General features: G+C 53.3%; 1 protein-coding gene across 1 annotated transcript in view; it reads right to left on the bottom strand.

Annotated features, from left to right (window-relative positions):
* Positions 1–17,423, bottom strand: part of Hmcn2 (hemicentin 2) — a 155,259-nt gene that overhangs the window by 21,497 nt on the left and 116,339 nt on the right. The window contains exons 68-85 of the mRNA XM_013355724.1: positions 17,051–17,317; positions 16,401–16,591; positions 15,955–16,036; positions 15,730–15,866; positions 14,906–15,047; positions 14,680–14,824; positions 13,875–14,002; positions 12,897–13,053; positions 11,998–12,119; positions 11,179–11,343; positions 9,677–9,784; positions 9,200–9,334; positions 8,555–8,689; positions 7,464–7,654; positions 6,418–6,631; positions 5,098–5,232; positions 4,483–4,673; positions 2,384–2,465 (exon numbers count right to left, since the gene is read on the bottom strand). Coding sequence (XP_013211178.1) covers positions 2,384–2,465; positions 4,483–4,673; positions 5,098–5,232; positions 6,418–6,631; positions 7,464–7,654; positions 8,555–8,689; positions 9,200–9,334; positions 9,677–9,784; positions 11,179–11,343; positions 11,998–12,119; positions 12,897–13,053; positions 13,875–14,002; positions 14,680–14,824; positions 14,906–15,047; positions 15,730–15,866; positions 15,955–16,036; positions 16,401–16,591; positions 17,051–17,317 — 2,727 coding nt within the window. The remainder of the gene's footprint in view (positions 1–2,383; positions 2,466–4,482; positions 4,674–5,097; positions 5,233–6,417; positions 6,632–7,463; positions 7,655–8,554; positions 8,690–9,199; positions 9,335–9,676; positions 9,785–11,178; positions 11,344–11,997; positions 12,120–12,896; positions 13,054–13,874; positions 14,003–14,679; positions 14,825–14,905; positions 15,048–15,729; positions 15,867–15,954; positions 16,037–16,400; positions 16,592–17,050; positions 17,318–17,423) is intronic.

The raw sequence follows: 17,423 nt of genomic DNA on the forward strand, positions 1-17,423 counted from the left end.
AAAAACAAATAAAATAAAGTTAAAAAATAAACAACAACAAAAAAGAAAATACTTAGTAATCAGTTTAGCAAAGCAAATATTGTGGCCTGCTCTGAAGTCTGATGTGTCCTGAGAGAAACTCAGGGTCTACAGGAAAATACTAGACCCTTACTTCATTTAAAAATGAGCTCAGATGGGTGGTATATGCCTTTAATCCCAGAACTTGGGAGTCAGAAGCAGGAGGATCTCTGTGAGTTTGAGACTGGCCTGATCTACAAGAGCTAGTTCCAGGACAGGCTCCAAAACTACAGAGAAACCCTGTCTTGAATCCCGTCCCCCTCCCCAGAAAAAAGAGCTCAAAATGGATCATAGAGCCCATGTAAGAACCAGAGCTGGGAAAACTGTAGGGGTGTGCATGGTGTATGCGTGTGCTTGGCGAGGTCAGAGGTCAGCCTTAGGTGCTGGCCACCTTGTTTCTTCCTTGGCCTGGAGCCCATCAGTTAGGTCGATCTGATTGTCCAGCAGCTCCTCAGGATCCACTGCCTAGTACTGGGACTACGTGCACCATCATACAGAACTTTAACATTCTGTTTTTATAATTACTTATTCATGTCTGCCATGGCATGAGTGAGGGGGGCAGAAGACAACTGTGGGAGACAGTTCTCAGTGTGTACTGTGTGATTCCACAGACCGAATTGAGGGGGTTGGGCTCAGCAACAAGCACTCTGACCTGCCAACTCATCTCACCAGGCCCACACTGTTTACATGTGAGCTCTGGGCATTGAATTTGGGTTTTTGTATCTGCAGGGCAAGCATTGCATCATTTCTCCAGCCCCAAGGACTTAAAAAAAAGACATAACACTAAATATATAATCCAAAAAGTACAAAATGAGTTAAGTATGGACTTCCTTAAATTTACACTTTAGCCTGTCTTTAAAGGCTTTGTCAAGAAAGTCTAACAGGCTCTAGACTGGGAAAAAGAGAATTCACAGCTCAAAGGAGCCAGAAACAAGAAGGCTATCTAGTATCCATGCAAGTGAAAGTTCCAGAAGAGGAGCATCTGGAGAAACAGGAAGCAGATCACGGTGGGCCTGGGGCTAGCCTGGGAGCAGGGGTGATGACAGCGGTCACAGGAAGTTCTTGCTGACAGAGATCTCCAGGTGTGGCCACACTTTCACAGATCTGTGATTTTTATCAACAGCCACTCAGATAAGTACCTTTCTTTTAAAAAGAGCTTAAATTATGTGTATGTATGCATCTATGTGTGTGTGCATGTGAGCATAAATGCCCACAGAGGCCAGAAGAGGGTGCTGGGGACCCCTGGAGCTAGAGTAGAGGAAGTTTTGAGTTTTCTGACCTGGGGACTGGGAACTGAACTCCTGTCTTCTGGAAAAGCAGTATTCTTTACCACTGGGCCATCTCTCTAGTCTACCTCCATCCATACCCACCTTTAAAAAATCTTCTTTAATTAGAGTCTCACAGTGGAGGCTTGGCTGGCTTGAAACTCACTATATAGCCCAGGCTGCTCATGAACTCTCAGTAATCCTCCTGCCTCAGCTTCCTAAGGGCTGGGATTATGGATTTGTGCTGCCACCCTCAATGTGAATTATAGCTCAACAGAGCTGGGAGTCTTTTGTTATAAAAACTCAGGGCAGCAATTAGAGGGGTAAGAGAATAACAAGGATTATTTGGGGTGCTGGGAATTGGTACTGGTGGGTGGGTTTCCTTTATGGAATCTTGCTGTGCTAGACATCAGGTCGAATGCTGTACTTCATCTTCAATATGGTATTTTCTGTAGGGCTGGGGAAATGACTTGGGGGTAGGGTGTTTGCTGTACGAACATGGTGACCTGCATTTGATTGGAAGCCAGGCAGTGCACGTTTGAAACCCCATGGCTGGGACGGCAGAAGCAGGAGATGTGGTGCCTCCTGGGCCAGTCAGTTAAAACAGCGAGGTCCTGGTTCACTGGGAGACCCGTCTCAGACAGTAAGGTGTACATCAGCAGAGGAAGATTCAGGACATCAGCCTCTGGCCGCCACATGTTCATGCACTCCTGAGCACTGCCACCACACCCCTCCAACACACATGAAATACTTTCTGCAAAACCCTCACGACTCCTTCACAGGTTTTCCTGAGGCTCAGACAGTACCACGGAAGCTCTGAGCTGCGTGTCCAATGTAAGAGTTGTCACTTTAACCTCAAAGGCAGTTTTGATTGAGTAGAAACAACAATAATAAAAATAGCAGCAACATTTTTTTCTACCCGACCCCGAGTTGCACCCTAAATTTGGGAAATGTTTTACAGGCCTTCAGGGACCCCTTCCGTATAAATAACCATACCCAATCATGGCTGGCCCCGAGTGCCCATCTGACCTCCGCCTGCTAGGGACAGAGCTGAAACTCACTCTGAAGCACAAGTGTCACGGCTTTCGTCACAGCACCCATCTCGTTGGTGGCCACACACAGGTACCGTCCTGCATCGTCCATCTGCAGGTGGCAAGGACAGGGGCTCAGGTGAGGACACGGGGCAGCTGGGCACAAACGGGTGACTGTGCTGAGACCCATCTAGCTGGGAGGTAGGGTGGGTGGTGGACAGGGAAACAGGATTCCTGAAAGCAGCAATGGCGCCCAAGGCCATCCATCTGCTCTGCAGGGGAATCCCTCTGCACTCAGAACAGGGAGGTGGAGGAGGAAGACCTTGCTGCCCTGGGCAATCCTGTGCTGGGGAAAGCACAGTTCTGATTCTCCCAGATGCCTACGTGAGCTCTGTCACGCATTGTTGGGATTTGGATATCCTGGGGATATTTTTGCTAAATACTATCAAGCACACCTAAAATTATTATATATTTACTGTTTAGTATGTACATGTGTATATGTGTGTGTGTGTTCACGCGCATGCACATGGACCTATGTGGAGGCCAGAGGTCAACTTTGGGTGTCATTCCTCAGCTCCTATCTATCCATCTTGTTCTCTCTGGCCTGGAACTCAACAAGAATATTAGGCTTGGCTGGCCAGAGAGGCAGAGATCAACCTGTGTCTTTGCTTAGGACTTGGATTGTTTGAGCTGCCCGGCCCAGCTTCTAAAATGTGGGTTCTGGGGATCCAACTCCAGTCTTCATGCATCATGACACTTTGCTAACTGAGCCATCTCCCCCCATGCCTGGTACGTTTTAAATCCTAAGGCTTCTCAGGATGCTCGCCCTAGAGTATGACACACACACACAGGGTCTGCAGCCCACTAACTCGGTGACTAAGGACACTCTCTCCATTCACAAGGAATCATATCCTTGACTCAAGTCTCTGATGAACAGGGAGACACCTCCATTCTTTTTTCTCCTTGCTGCTGCTAGATTTTTAAAAATTTTATTTTTAAAAGCAGAGCATGGTGGTACACACTTTTAATCCCAGCACTCAGGAAACAGAGGCAGGCAAAACACTATGAGTCTAAGGCCAGCCTGTTCTACATAGTGAGTTCCAGGCCAGCTGAGGCTACATCGTGAGACCCTGTCTCAAAACAAAACAAAACAAAACCAACAACGACAACAACAAAAATATATAACTCCCAAACAAATCAAAACCCAAATAAAAACCAAACCAAAAGAAATATTTAAAAAATAAAAAACCAAAACAATCCCCCTAACTAATGTCTATTACTTTTTTTTGTTTGTTTTTTGAGATCATGCCTGGCTCCATCTCAGGGGGTGGATCCAGAATGGCATGGCACCCTGCCCATGCCAGTCCAGGAGGTGGTTTCTAGGGATCTGTATGATGAGCTGAGGGTGGAGATCTGGAGGCCAGATCCACATGGCTGAGTCCAGTGCTACCACGTTACTATGTCTCTGGAGACTCAGCCTCCCATTCTCTAAAAGGAAAAGAGCTGCTAGGACTGTTGCAGTGTCCCCAGGACTATTGCAACTGTCCCTAGAATGATTGTAGGTGTTCCCAGGAATGTCACAGGTGTTAAACCTAATGACATTCATGATGGCTCAGGCGGGTGGCTGTCACTGCAGCTGGTCTTGCCCTAGGCCAGTTTAAAATCACTATCTGCATGGTTCCCAAGTGGGCAGCTCCACAGCCTATGATCATGTGGTGCAAGGGTGGCCTGATGAGTGTCAGTGTCCCTGGCTGCAGGGACGTGGGATGCAGATGAACGCTCAGAAGGGAGCTGACTATAGGGAACAGGCAACAGAGACAGGGCAGAGCCAGCCACCTGCATGCACTGTGGCCCTGATCTCCAGCGTCGTCATTTATACAGTGGGGGCGGAGTTACCTTTTACCTACCTAGCCTGCTCATATTAAAAATAATATTAAAGTGCCTTTTCTCACAGGCCACACTTAAATATCTGGCATAAGTCCTCTCTAGAGATGATTTCCCACTATTAGCCTATGAGGCAGAAATAACCATGGAGGGTGGTAAGGCACAGACACAGACTGTAGAGGGTGGTGTGAACCTATAGAGCCCCTAGACAGCTGTAAAAGGCATAGCACTGGGCCCCGCCTTGCCTTGGTCCTGAGGATGGTCAGGGATCCATTCTGCTGCAGGAGGTAGAGGCGGCTAACTGGCAGTGGAAGGCTATCTTTGGTCCAGCGGATGTCTGGAGCTGGATCTCCACGAACCACACAGTCTAGCTGGATGTTGCCCCCTACAGGTTCTACTAGGTAGGAGAAGGCTTCTCCTTGCAGGACTGGAGCCTCTGTAAGAGTCAACACCAAAGCAATAGTCAGAAGGGAGGCCCCCTTGAAGCCCAGCATTTCATTAACCCACCACCAAATGCTGCTCAGCCCCTGCCTCCCTCCTGAGGCCTAAGGAAGCTCCTGCTGGCCCAGCATGGCTGTGCACAGTGTACTACTGGGAGGCCAAACAGCTTGATTCCCCAAAGCTGGCCGTGACCCCCAGGAACTGGGCTGGAAGGGAGTCCCTGCTGAATATGAGAATTTGCTGATTGCTTAGTGATGTCTGAGTAGAAGCAGGAAGGAATTCTGTCTTATATGCATCTACAGTACTGGTCCACGTAGATGATCACCCCAGCTGCCGATCATACTGTATTTTGCTTCTTAAACAGCAGGAAATGGGTTAAGGAGGTCGATGGGGAAAGAGCGCATGGGCTCCCGTCCTACCCTTCACGTGGATGAAGCTGACAGTCTGCACACGGCCAACTCTGTTCTCAGCCCAGCACATGTAGGTCCCGCTATCCTCTCTGGCCACGGCTGCCCGCTGCAGTATGCTGCCCCCATCCTGCTCAGACACCCCCTCTGTGGTAGAAAAAGAGAAGTTCATGACTTTTAGTCCAGGAATTAGGACCTCCATCCCTGGACATTCTGCTGAGGCCTGTGCATCCAGAAGGTACTCGACAGGCATGCAGACCCGATGGGAGGTCCCAGGAAGGCGGCGGACTGGGTCAGATCTTTCTGTGGAGGCCACAAGCCACAGAGGATGTGGCCAGAGAATTTGCCTGTTTTATAACTTCCAGTGACAGTCACGGGTAGGCCTTTGGGGGTCTATTAACATAAAGAGTCAGGCAAAGAAGGGCAGGCCTGTAATCCAATGTTTGGGGATGAAGACAGTAGGCTCAGGAGCTCAAGGCCAGCCAGGGCTACACAAAGTCCTGTAATCTCCCTGATCGGCTAGTCCCGTGGTTCTCACCCTTCCTAATGCTACAACCTTTTAATACCGTTCCTCATGTTGCGGTGACCCCCAACCATAAAATTATTTTTGTTGCTACTTCATAACTGTAATTTTCCTGCTGTTATGAATTGTAGTGCAAATATCTGATATTTATAGATCTGATATTAGATGTCTGCTGTGGGTCAGACATGGTCTCCAGGACAGGAAAGAGACAGACACTGCCATCCTGGGGGAATTTATTTGGGATGCTGCGTGTATTTCTATGTTGAGTTATCCTGTCCCTGGTACCCTTGCTTTTCTCTGTGTCATAGAAGATGCAGCTGGGACCTCTGCTACAACTCCCTTGGAAAGGGTGGGGCCCAGCCAGGCCTTGTTTGCAGCTGCACACGGGTGCTCAGCAGGCCTGTTTTAGACTTGGGATGAATGATGCTCTCCGCAGTAGAAAATGACATTTTCGGGAGGGGCGGGTACCCAGCGATTCACTGGAGAAGCAAGCATTTGTCAGGTACCTACAGTGTACTCTGACGTTATGTTCCCTGGGTCTCAGAAGGGAGGACAGTTACCCCCTGTGGGGGGTTGCGTCTTAGAGCCAGAACACAGGTAGCCCCTCCTGACCTGAGGTCTCTGGAGCTGGGTCTACTGCTCAGATGGCTTGTTGCCAGCTCTGACATATGGCTTAGGAGTGTGCTCATAGGCAGGCTTCCCTGTCTCCCTGTATAGCCTGGACATCCCGAGCCTGAAGGACCCACTCCCACCCTTTCCTACCTCCTAGGTCCCAGTTCTCATCACCCCTGACTCCAGGAGACCCAAACCTGTCACAGGTTGGTCGTTGACGGTCCAGCCAATGCGGGGTGTGGGGCTGCCCCGGGCTGCACAGCGAAGCCATAGCCTGTCCCCAAGGCGCAGGCTGCGGTCCCCGGGCAAGGTGGTGAGGACAGGCAGTGTCAGGATAGTGAGATGCACACGGCGACGGGCGCGGCCCACAGCATTCTCTGCAGTGCAGATGTATGTGCCTGCATCCTGGTCCTGTGGGCAGAGGGGATGGAGACTGCCTTTTCGCCTAGCCTGGGCCAGAACACCCTGGGAGACCCATTTGGAGCATCCAAACCAGAGAAGCAGAATGTTTTTTCCCCAAGATCCTACAGTCAGCAACAGGCCAGCTTCCCTGAGCTAACCTCAGTATCCATTTTTTTTTTTTAATCACCCAAGCTTTGACCACATAACCAGAGTCATGGTCCCCAGTCCTGCTTCCTTAGACTTACTGAGTGGCCAGACCTTGTGTTCAAACTGACCCATGCTAGTTCATTCTTGTTTGAAACATCTAAGAAGAGGCTCCAACTTTGGGGGCCTTTGTGGAGAAAACCCAGTGAGGTTCTGAGGGGAGAGGTTCTGTGTGGCACTGGGGCTGTGGGGGCAGGGGCTGGGGCCCTGATAACCCTCACGGCTGTATGTCACCCTGCAGCTGCAGTGTCATTGAAAACGTGGCTCCTTTTACGGTACTGATAATCAGTGGTGTGGTGCCCTACAGCCCGGGCTCTGCACCGCCCCCTGAGCTTGGAGGACACTCATGGCGGAGGCTGGCTGAGAGCAACTGATGCTCCTTGGAGACACAAGCTGTTGCTATGCTTCTCTGGGAGGTGGAGGAGGAGGTCCAGTTTCAAACCTGGCTTCTAATGACAGACAGAAGCTATCTTGGGATATCCAGTTGCACTCTGAGCCTTGACTTATCCTTTCGGGTGGGATGCCAGCACTGCCCTTCCCAGGTTCCCAGGAGCTAAAGGGCCTAGCAGGGCTCAGGGATAACCTTGGCTACCAGGTGGTGCTCCACAGATATCTGACACCCTGGAACCACACTCACCTCAGAGTTCTTCACCAGGAGTTCCCCAGAAGGCTGCAGCGTGAATTTGCCATCAGCTTCAGACACCAGCTGGCCATCCTTTTCCCAGGTGATGGTTGGCTCAGGGTTACCCTTGGCTGTACAGGGCAGGAGGGCGTGGGAGCCCTCAGTGGTGGACAAGTCTGGGAGGCCATTCTCAATCACAGGCGGGACTGCGGGGAGATGGGATGCCCAGTTGGGGCTGGGTTAAGCTGTGGTAGGGTGGGCTGTTCTGTGACACCGTGCTTTGTGGTACCCTCAGCCCCTATCAACATCTACCCACTGCCCAGCCATAGGTCATTGCCTGTGGTCAGAATGATCAGAGGGTTCTGCTTGCTGATGTCATGTCAGGGTGACCCTTTTGCACCTGTGTGCCCAGGTGTATACACAGATGTGTATGTATACACATACAATAAACAAACAGTGGTAGGGGCAGAGACGGTGTAGGTCCCCATTAGCACAGGTTCCCTGTGTGTGACAACCTCAGAGACCATGTGTAGTGAAGCTTGTACACCTTGCTCCCATAGGGACGATGCTAAGGACAGAGTGAAGGTCACAGGTAAGTGTGCTTGGTGTCACTCATTCATGCTGGGCAAGCAGGCTCGGCAGGGTATGGAACCAGGTCCCACTCTGGACTCATGGCAAAGTCTGACCTTAGCTGCAGAGTCGTGGCCATGCAAACATCCTGCCAACAACCACAGAGCCAGAGAACCCTGAGCCCCACTGAAGGCCCTCTACATGGTGAGCAGACATTGGCAGACTGTAGGCTCAAACTAAGGGAGAGCCACATAGCAGCTTCTGGTCAGGGCCAATAGCTACTATCACCAAGTTACAATGAAAGAAAGAAGGCCAGGCTAGCACCCCAGGAGGGGCTGGAGAAGGCAGAGGGTTAGTGTTTATGCCTAGAGCCCGACTGTGGTCAAGAGGAAAGCAAGGGCTCTCCCTAGTTCCTTCAGCAGTGCTGGGTAGGGAAGAAGTAGGGGTAGGTCAGTCAGGGCCTGAGTAGACCATGGAGAGAGAGAGTCTCAAAGCCCTGGGCAACCATGTCTCCTGCAGGTCCCTTCTGGGCCCACCTTGCACCACCAGCCTGGTCTTTGCCATGGCACTGCCCACACTGTTCTGGGCAATGCAGAAGTAGTTCCCGGCATCCTCTGGGTTGGTGTGCTTGATCCACAGCTGGCCATTGGTGAGTACCTGTGTACGTGTTCCTGGATTTGGAAGGATAAAGTTAAGAATAATTTCTGGGATGTGGGGAGTGGTTCTGAACCTGGGGGTCAGGACCCCTTTGGCAAGGGGTCCCATATCAGATATCCTGAATATCAGATATTTACATTATGATTCATAACAGTGGCAAAATTACAGTTACGAAGCAGCAATGAAACAATTCTGTGGTTGGGGGTCACTACAACATGAAGAACAGTGTTAAGGGGCCACAGCATTAGGAAGGTCGGGAAGCACTGGCCTTGAGGGACCAGATGTGACAAGATGATCTGTCTGACTTGCTGGTGTCATAGAGTGAGGGAGCACACAGGGCACTCCCAGACTTCCCAAATGGTCTCTGGACGCTCAGATAGGATTTCAGAAAGGAGGGCAGGAGAGGGGTCACCAGAGCAGAAGGTGGGACTGTGTCTCTGGCCCAAGTTGGGCTATGCGGGACCTCTCCCAGGGGAGAGGATGGGGCCTCCTTGCCCTTCCAGCTGGCCTCTGTGAGGTCTCACCTTCAGGGAGGCTGAGACCCTCCTTCTGCCAGATAATCGCTGGCTGGGGGATGCCAGAGGCCTCACAGGGCAGCAGCACCTCTTCCGACGCCACAACCTGAACCACGCTGGGCAGTGGCTTCACCACTGGGGAGGCTGCGGGCACAGAACACAGAGGTTTCTTCCACAAGAATTCCTCAACCAGGATGTATATCAAAGACGAGGGGCCTCTAAAAGAATAGGGGCTCGGTAACCTCAGGCCAGCAGCGAGGCTGCAGGGAACCCTTTCTTTCCCAAAGATTCCGAACCAGGAATTAACTTCAGGTAACTGGTGTGTGTGTGTGTGTGTGTGTGTGTGTGTGTGTGTGTGTGTGTGTGTGTGGTGGGGAGGGGTGAATCAGGGGCTGAGGCTTCCCCTATACTCCTAGCACCACCTGCCTCCAGTTCCACCTACCCCTTTTACCCAGGGGCCTCAGGCGGCCCAGTTGGGGGGCTTACCTTGCACTGTGAGGACCATGTGCTTGCGGGCCACCCCCGCAGTATTGCGAGCTGTGCAGGTGTAGCGGCCAGTGTGGATAGGAAGGGCCTGCTCAATCTCCAGAGCACCTGTGAGGGGAGCCAGGCATGATGGGGGTAAGGGGAGGGGGCTGGGAACAGGAATTGCTAGTGATGGAGGGGGCAAGGTTGTTACCAACACCCGCCCGTTCAAACTGTCTCTGCTGCCCCACGGGGAGCAGAGGGCACGCGGACCAGGTTCTAAGTCCATCATGTTCCCTGCCTAAGGTGTGACTGACAGCTTCCTTTGCTCTCCAGGCCTCAGTTTCTCAATGCGCAATGACAGTCTGACACCATGGGCTGCATGGCCTCCCAGCGGTGGGACCCCGGGGTCGGCTGTTCCTTGCTGGGAACCCTGGCTTTCTCCACTCGCTCCTCCTCTGGCTTCTGAGCCTCCTCCGGGGACTCCCTCTGCTCTTCCAATCTGCCTTCTCACAGCCTCGGGGAGCAGTGAGTCCCAGCTCAACCTCACTGCAAAGTGTTTGGGGGATGCTATCTGGGGACCCCTGGGGCCTACTGGGTGGGGGGAGGGGAGCGAGGTCACTGGCCTGTAACCCCAGGCTGGAAGGAGGGATCCATTGCACATTGAAAATCAGGGGACACCCTGCCCAGTGGTCTTGAAGACAGGGTTTCCAGCTAACAAGAGCACTCAAGCGGGAAATTGCCCATTTTGACAAGTAAATGCAATCATTTTTGTTGTTTTGATTTTTTTTTTCAAGACAGGGTTTCTCTGTGTAGCCCTTGCTGTCCTGGAACTCACTCTGTAGACCAGGCTGGCTTTGAATTCAGAGATCTGCCTGCCTTTGCCTTCAAAGTTTTGGGATTAAAGGTGTGTGCCACCACTAGCTGGCAGCAACTTTTTTTTTTTTTTTTTGAGACATGGTTTCACGTAGCCCAGGGAGGCTTTGAATCTACTCTCTAGCTAAGGATGACCTTGAAATTCTAATCTTCCAGCCCCCACCTCTCAGTACTGGGATTACAGGTGTGGACCACCAAGCGGGCTTTGTGTGGCTCAGTGGATGGAACCCAGGTCTCTGTGCAAGCTAGGAGATTGGTCTCCTGAATGAGCTGTGTTCCCAGCACAGCCATGACATTTTACAAATCACCCCTGTTAGCCAAACTCCATCAAGAATAGGTACCCTCAAACACCAAAAGGTCAAGAGCATGGTTTTAAAATGAAGGCTGGCACCTTGGGTGGAGCTAGCTTTTCCAACACTCTCAGGGTTTTTCTCCTTTCCCCAGGATCCGGGAGTTCCTCTGCTAGGCCTCAGGCAGCAGCACAGTGTGCAGGAAGGGGTACTGAGACTCAGAGAGGGCGAGAGTCTTCCCTCAAGCCACATAGCAGAGTGAGGGGACCTCTTCTTCCTTGCTGCCCAGGACTCTTCCGTGCCTCCGTGCAGCCTCCTCCCTCCTTGGTGGTTTCTCTGCTGCTTGCCCTTACTCACCAGAGGGCAAGACTCGATAGCCACTGCCCCTTGCTCCCAGTTGGGTGCCTGCTTTGCTCCAGGACACGGCTGGGGCTGGTGACCCTGTGCTGTGGCATGTGAGGACCACGGGCGCCATCCTGGTCACCGTGAAAGCTGTCTGGTCGTCTGCAATGGTGGGAGGAACTGAAACACAAGAGAAGTGCCTGCTGAGACACAGAGGGGACAGGTGGCCACGGGGCCACGGGGCCACAGGGACAGGATTGTCATGAAGGAAGGCTAAGACACGAGGGGGCACAAGTGATGATGGCGACAGAGGCTGAAGTGGGTGTGGCCACTCAGCAGATATTCTGGGCACATAGATACAGTCATGAATAGCTTTTTGGAGGGACATTGGCCTGGTGATTAGGGATGGTGACTCTGGAGAAGGCGGCACTCAGTTGGAATCTGGAGGAGAAGAAGGTGTTGGCTGGGTGAAGGAAGCATGCTCCTGACAGAGGGAGCAGCATCACAGAGGTCCTGAGGTGAGGGACAGCATAGCTGGTCCCAGAGTAAGCCACGGGGCAAGCTGAACCAGGTGCATCATCAGGGCTGGACTGCACAAGACCCTTGTAGGTCCAGCTGAAACTTTAGTCTGACTGAGGGCAGAGACAGCAAGGAAGGAGTAATCTAAACATAGGTGATGACAAGGTCAGAGTTGGGCTTAGACTATTCTAGACTAGGGGGCTCTCAGAAACTGTGCCACACCTGAATTACATTAAACTGGTGGGAAGTGAGACCCAGGAGGGCTTCCTGAGGGAGGGTGTTGTGCCCACATTTCCCGCCTCTGCCAGGACTCACCGAGGACGGTCACCTGGTAGCGCCTGCGGGACTCGCCCACCTCGTTGTTCACCACACACTCAAACTGGGCTGAGTCCTGAGGGCCAGGGGCCGCAAGGAGCAGGGCATTGGAAGGCAGGAGCCTGGGGTGGACAAATGGAAGGCCAAAGTGAGCGGCCTGGGGTGAGCTAAATCAATCTCCCTGCCCAGGCCTACCCTGCCTCTACTCCTGGACAGGACTCCTGAGGTATCTTTTGGGGCTGGAGAGATGGCTCAGAGGTTAACAGCACCTCCTCCTCTTTCAGGGGACTCAAGTTCTGTTCCCATCATGCATGTCAAGTGATTGATTACTGCCTATAACTCCAGCTCCAGGGGATCTGAGACCCTCTTCAGCCCCGTGGGATCATATATTCAACACAGACAAGCATCATGCACGTTGGAGAAAAAAAGTTTCTTCTAGAACTTTCTGATCTTAGACTTATTCACTTCTATTCCCATCCATGTTTCTCTGCCTCCCGCATGTTTGGAACTGTGATTCAGATTGTGACAACTGAGCGCCAATCAGAAGCGATGAGACACATGAAACACTTCTGATGGTCACTAACATGGGCTGCGTGTGAGACACAGGCAACACCTCGAAGGCTCTCAGGAGCAGCCACAGGGTTCGTGTATGCCCAACAAATAGCCTGTCATCGAGGTTCCCCTAGTACTCCCATGTCCCGTTTTCAATGTGCTGAATGAGTCCCACGTGTTTCTCTGTGGGGGCCATGTGTTCCCGCACCTAATCTCCGGCCAGGTGATCCTATCTGCCCCAGTGGTACCCTGAGGTCTGGGACCCTCCTCACTGACCCTGCCACACTCTGTAGGATGGGGTCCCCAAACCTCCCATATCCTGCCACTGTAGATGGACTGTTTGTTACCGGTAGGTGTCTTGCTGCAGGCGGAAGTCCAGCTTCTGCCCATCTTTCCACCAGCTCACCAGGGGCTTGGGAGAACCCCTGGCCTCACAGGGCAGCGAGGCTGGGCTGTGGGCGGTCAGGGTCAGGTTGGAGGGGCCAGGGGCAATGGTCGGGGGCTCTGGGGAGAGGTTGGTTATTAGGAAGCAGGCACGGGATGGGGGACATGGGGCTTTCTGAGACTGTGCTCAGAGGAGGAGCTCAGACGTGGGATACTCACTGCCAGAGTCAACCCATCCCATGGAGCTGAGGGACGGGGTGCTCCCCCGAGAGGACTGACATCAGGCCTTTATGCTGGATTGTTCGGCCTTTTGTTTAGTTTTGTTTGATTTTTCGTTTTTTGAGACGGTGTTTTTCCGTGTAGCTTTGGAGCCTGTCCTGGCACTCTCTCTGTAGACCAGGCTGGCCTCAAACTCATAGAGATCCGCCAGCCTCTGCCTCACAAGTGGTGGGATTCAAGGCCTGTTTGGGCCTTTTGAGTCCCTAATTTGGTGCCTTCCTGACACCCCATCCTTGAGGGAGGCTGCCAGGGTCTCTCTCCTTAGCCCTGCCTGAGGTCAGAGTCCTGGAAGGCAGCACCCAACTCACTGACTTTGAGTCAGTTCCCTTAGCCCCTTTGACATTCTGTGCTTTGCCATTTACCTAAGGAAGGGAGTATAACACATGTGTCCTCTGGGAACATAGGGGGGAACCCCTGGGTTTCATGGATAAAACCTCTTGAGGACCATTGCTTTGGACCCTGACATCTGGAACAACTCAGAACTAGGAGGACTGGTTCCCAGGAGGACTAGTTCCCAGCAGAACTGCTTCCAGGAGGACTAGTTCCCAGCAGGACTGGCTCCCAGCAGGACTGGCTCCTAGCAGGACTGGTTCCCAGCAGGACTGGTTCCCAGCAGGAGTGGATGCTAAAGGCAGGAAGAATGCCTTTCCCTGTCCACCTACCAAAGACTCTGAGGTCCAGGCCTTGCCGGTCAGAACCAGCAGAGTTGGACGCCAGGCAGAGGTAGTGTCCAGCATCCTGAGCCAGGACTGGATGGATCTTCAGTGAGCCCTCAGGAAGAAACTCCAGCCTGGAACAGAAAGAGGGGTTGCCATGGAGATAAGTAGCTCTGAGAGGGGCTGGACCCCTGCCTATCTCCAGTAAGATGCCCTCTTCTGCCCTCAGCTCTCCCTACAAAAGGATTAAAACTCAGTCCTGAACACGAGAGATCAACACAAGGCTTCCACACACCACCTGGCAGCAGAGAGGTCAAGAGGGGCTGCTCCAGGTGGCAGTATCCTCACTATTTTGAGAATGGCCCCAGTGGCCCTGCAGTCTGGGCAGTCCTGCCCTTAGACACAGTAGATTGGATAGGGGGTGGTCCATCACAGAGGCTGGGCCAATGGCATTGCATGCTTTGAGAATTTGGGTTTAGTAGTCACAGAGGTCAGGCACACTCCAAAGACTGTAAGTTTGGGGTGGAGAGAGGGTACCTGCCATGCTCACAGAGGTAGGAGAGAGTGTGGACAAGGAGGGAGGAGAGAGAGAGAGAGAGAGAGAGAGAGGAGTGGAGGAGAGGACACCATATTTAGAGAGAAACAGATTAACACAGTCAATGGCGTCCCTGTCCTTGTGATCCAAGAGCCACCCTTATCCTGTATGAAGTCACTTTCCTGCTCCAACTGCCCAAGAGAGTTTCTTTTTGTGACTGGCAAAGAGGACCCTAAACCCAAGACCCTCCTGAAGTCCTCCCCTTCAGGCTCCCACCTGGGGTTTCCAGGATCCAGAAGGACCCCATCCTTCCGCCAGCTCATGAGGGGCGTGGGCACGCCGTGGGCCTGGCAGGGCAGCAGGGCCGTGCGGTTCACTGAGATGTCCACTACGGTTGGTCCTGGCTGGATGGTGGGCGCCGCTGGGGAGGAGCAGAGGGCAGGGCTGGGAGCCTGGGGCTCTGAGGGAATGGTGGGGGTGGGGTAGGGAAGAGGACACTCACTGTGGATCTCCACGTGGAAAGCCACGCTGGTGCTGCCTGCGGTGTTGCGGGCTGTGCAGCTGTAGTCCCCACCGTCGGCCGTGCTGAGCGCCTGCAGCTTGAGGAACCTGCCCTGCTCTGGGAACTGAGTGTGGGCATCTTCCTGCAGAGCCCACCAGAGTGGGGGAGAGAGATCTTTATTGGCACTTGGCTATGACCCCTGACCTTTGTCTCATGGATTCAGAACTGAGTCCTGAGTCGCATCCTCTGGCTGGGAAAGTCAGGGGGCAGAAGGGAAGAAGGATCTAACCCTTCTCTGAGTCCCACCTGCAGGTCTGTACCACAATTCCCCAACCCCCCCTAGCTTCTGCAGGATGGTTCCCTGTGGATCAAACCGGTCTTGGTGCAAATAAGCACCAGGCCAGGAGGTCTGAGGGACCCATGAGACTTGGCAGCAAGGGTCTCGGCTCCATCTTAGGCTAGCAAGAGACCTGCAGCAGATGGTTACTCTGCTGAGAGCCCCCGGAACCTGGAGGGGCTGAGTACTGCCACCACCCTCACCCAAAGGCCTGCGAACCCACAGTCCCCTAGCTACAAACTGGACCCTTGGGAAGGGTGGGCACAGACAGCTTGTCATAGATTTGGGCCACAAACTCCTCAGTGTAACCCGAAGGTACCAAGGAAAGAACAACAGGTATGACTTCCGGTCTTGCTGCAGACACTATATGGAGTGACACTATTCAACAAGGTAGAAGATGTGCCCACTGTAGGCATGAGGAGCGATGTCCAGGACAGACCCTCAGCACCCTCCAAGAGGCCCCAGTGATGGAGACGAAGGGGCCCACCTGAAGCAGGATGCCACCTCGATGCCACTCAATCTCTGGTGCTGGCTCTGCCTCCACGGAGCACTCCAGGATGAGCTGCCCTGGAGCCAAGCCAACCACAGAGCGGGGACCCCGGGGCCCAACAACATTTGGAGGGGCTGGGGGAATAAGAGAATATGATAGATGGACCCACCCCCTCAGGCCCCACTGTGCCTCTCCTTCCCCTGTCCTCCCCGTGGCATCTACCTTGAACCCTGACCCGGAAGCTCTTCTCAACTTCACCTGCAGGGCTCTCAGCCAGGCAGGTGTACAGTCCCGCATTGTTCACCTGGAAACAGAGCAAGGAGATCAGCTGCTTCTGGCCCCATCTGTCCGCCTCTCAGGCCTCCCCCCTTCCACCTTCCAGTCAGCTTATCCCTTGCTGGAATTCTCTCTCCATCTTGCTTTTGAGGTGCAATCAGGGCAGGCCTGCAACTTCTGGGAAATCCCTCTTGCCCCTGCCATCTGGTTTTGCTATCATCCTTGGCTCTGGCCTGCCTAGGAGTCCATAGGACGTAGGCCAGGGATCATGCCCATAGCCACAAGGCACACAGAGAGGATGTAGGATGTAGGGCAGGCTTGGTTGCTGCCCACAAAACAGCTGCGGTTTATTCTCCAGTACCAACTGAACCCTAGTGGGCAGGCGCCAGTACCTGCACGTTCCTCACGCGGAGCACACGGCCAGCTTGGCTGCCTTTCTCTCCTCTCCTCAGGGCCTGGCCATCTTTATGCCAAGTGATGTTGGGTGGGGGGATGCCTCGGGCCTCACACGTGAGTTCCAGGTGGGCACCAGGTGTCAGTGACAGTTCTGAGGTCTGGCCAGAGTCCTCAATGTGAGGGGGATCTGCAAGATGTCCACCTAGGGTCAGACCTCCCTTACCATCCAGCGGTTCACAGCTGAGGGGCCAAGAAACGTGAATACGGGGGGAGGGCAGGATATTGGGTGGCCATTTAAAGAGAAGCCACAAGTCCATGCCCCCAGGACGACGGTCTGTACTTGCACACCAACAAGGACTCGGTACATGGGAGGAGACAGACTGAAGGCAAAGTCTCTACCACAGCCCACCATTGCACACTTGTGTGCTACATCTTGAAGCTGTGTCCCTAGATGCAGGTGGCTCTAGCTTTTGCTGTGACACCAAGGTTTGGTTGTAAAAATAATCTTGGATTAGAGCTGAGGAGGACTGTATTTCTCAGCCACAGTAGCTTGGCAGCCAGGGAGCCTCACTCAGGGGTGACCCCAAGCCTCCAGGGGACTCTCTCACACTCCAGCCACTGAAGCTGCTGAGGAGGGGGTACCCACCCATCACTGTCAGCCGGAAGCTTCTCCTGGCCTCCCCTGCCTCGCTCGCTGCCATGCAGGAGTAAGTCCCCGAATCATCAACTGTCACTGCTTCCAGCTTCAGGCCAGGCCCCTGCTCAAGGCTCTGGGGCAACAAGGGCTCCCCATCTTTCATCCACGACACAAGGGGCAGGGGGCTTCCTCGGGCCTCGCACGGGAGGACCACTTCAGAGCCTTGGACAGCCATCACATCGTTCTGAACCTCTGCTGGTTCCAGGGTGGGGGGTTCTGAGGGGGACAGAAGTGTGGGCAGGGTCCATTTTTAATTCGCAGCAGGCGGCCCTCATCATGGATCTTTGCATCATGGCTATTGCCTCATGGGTAAGCCCTTTGG

The sequence above is a fragment of the Microtus ochrogaster genome, chromosome 4, assembly GCF_000317375.1.
Source record: "Microtus ochrogaster isolate Prairie Vole_2 chromosome 4, MicOch1.0, whole genome shotgun sequence".
NCBI classification, from domain to species: Eukaryota; Metazoa; Chordata; class Mammalia; order Rodentia; family Cricetidae; genus Microtus; species Microtus ochrogaster.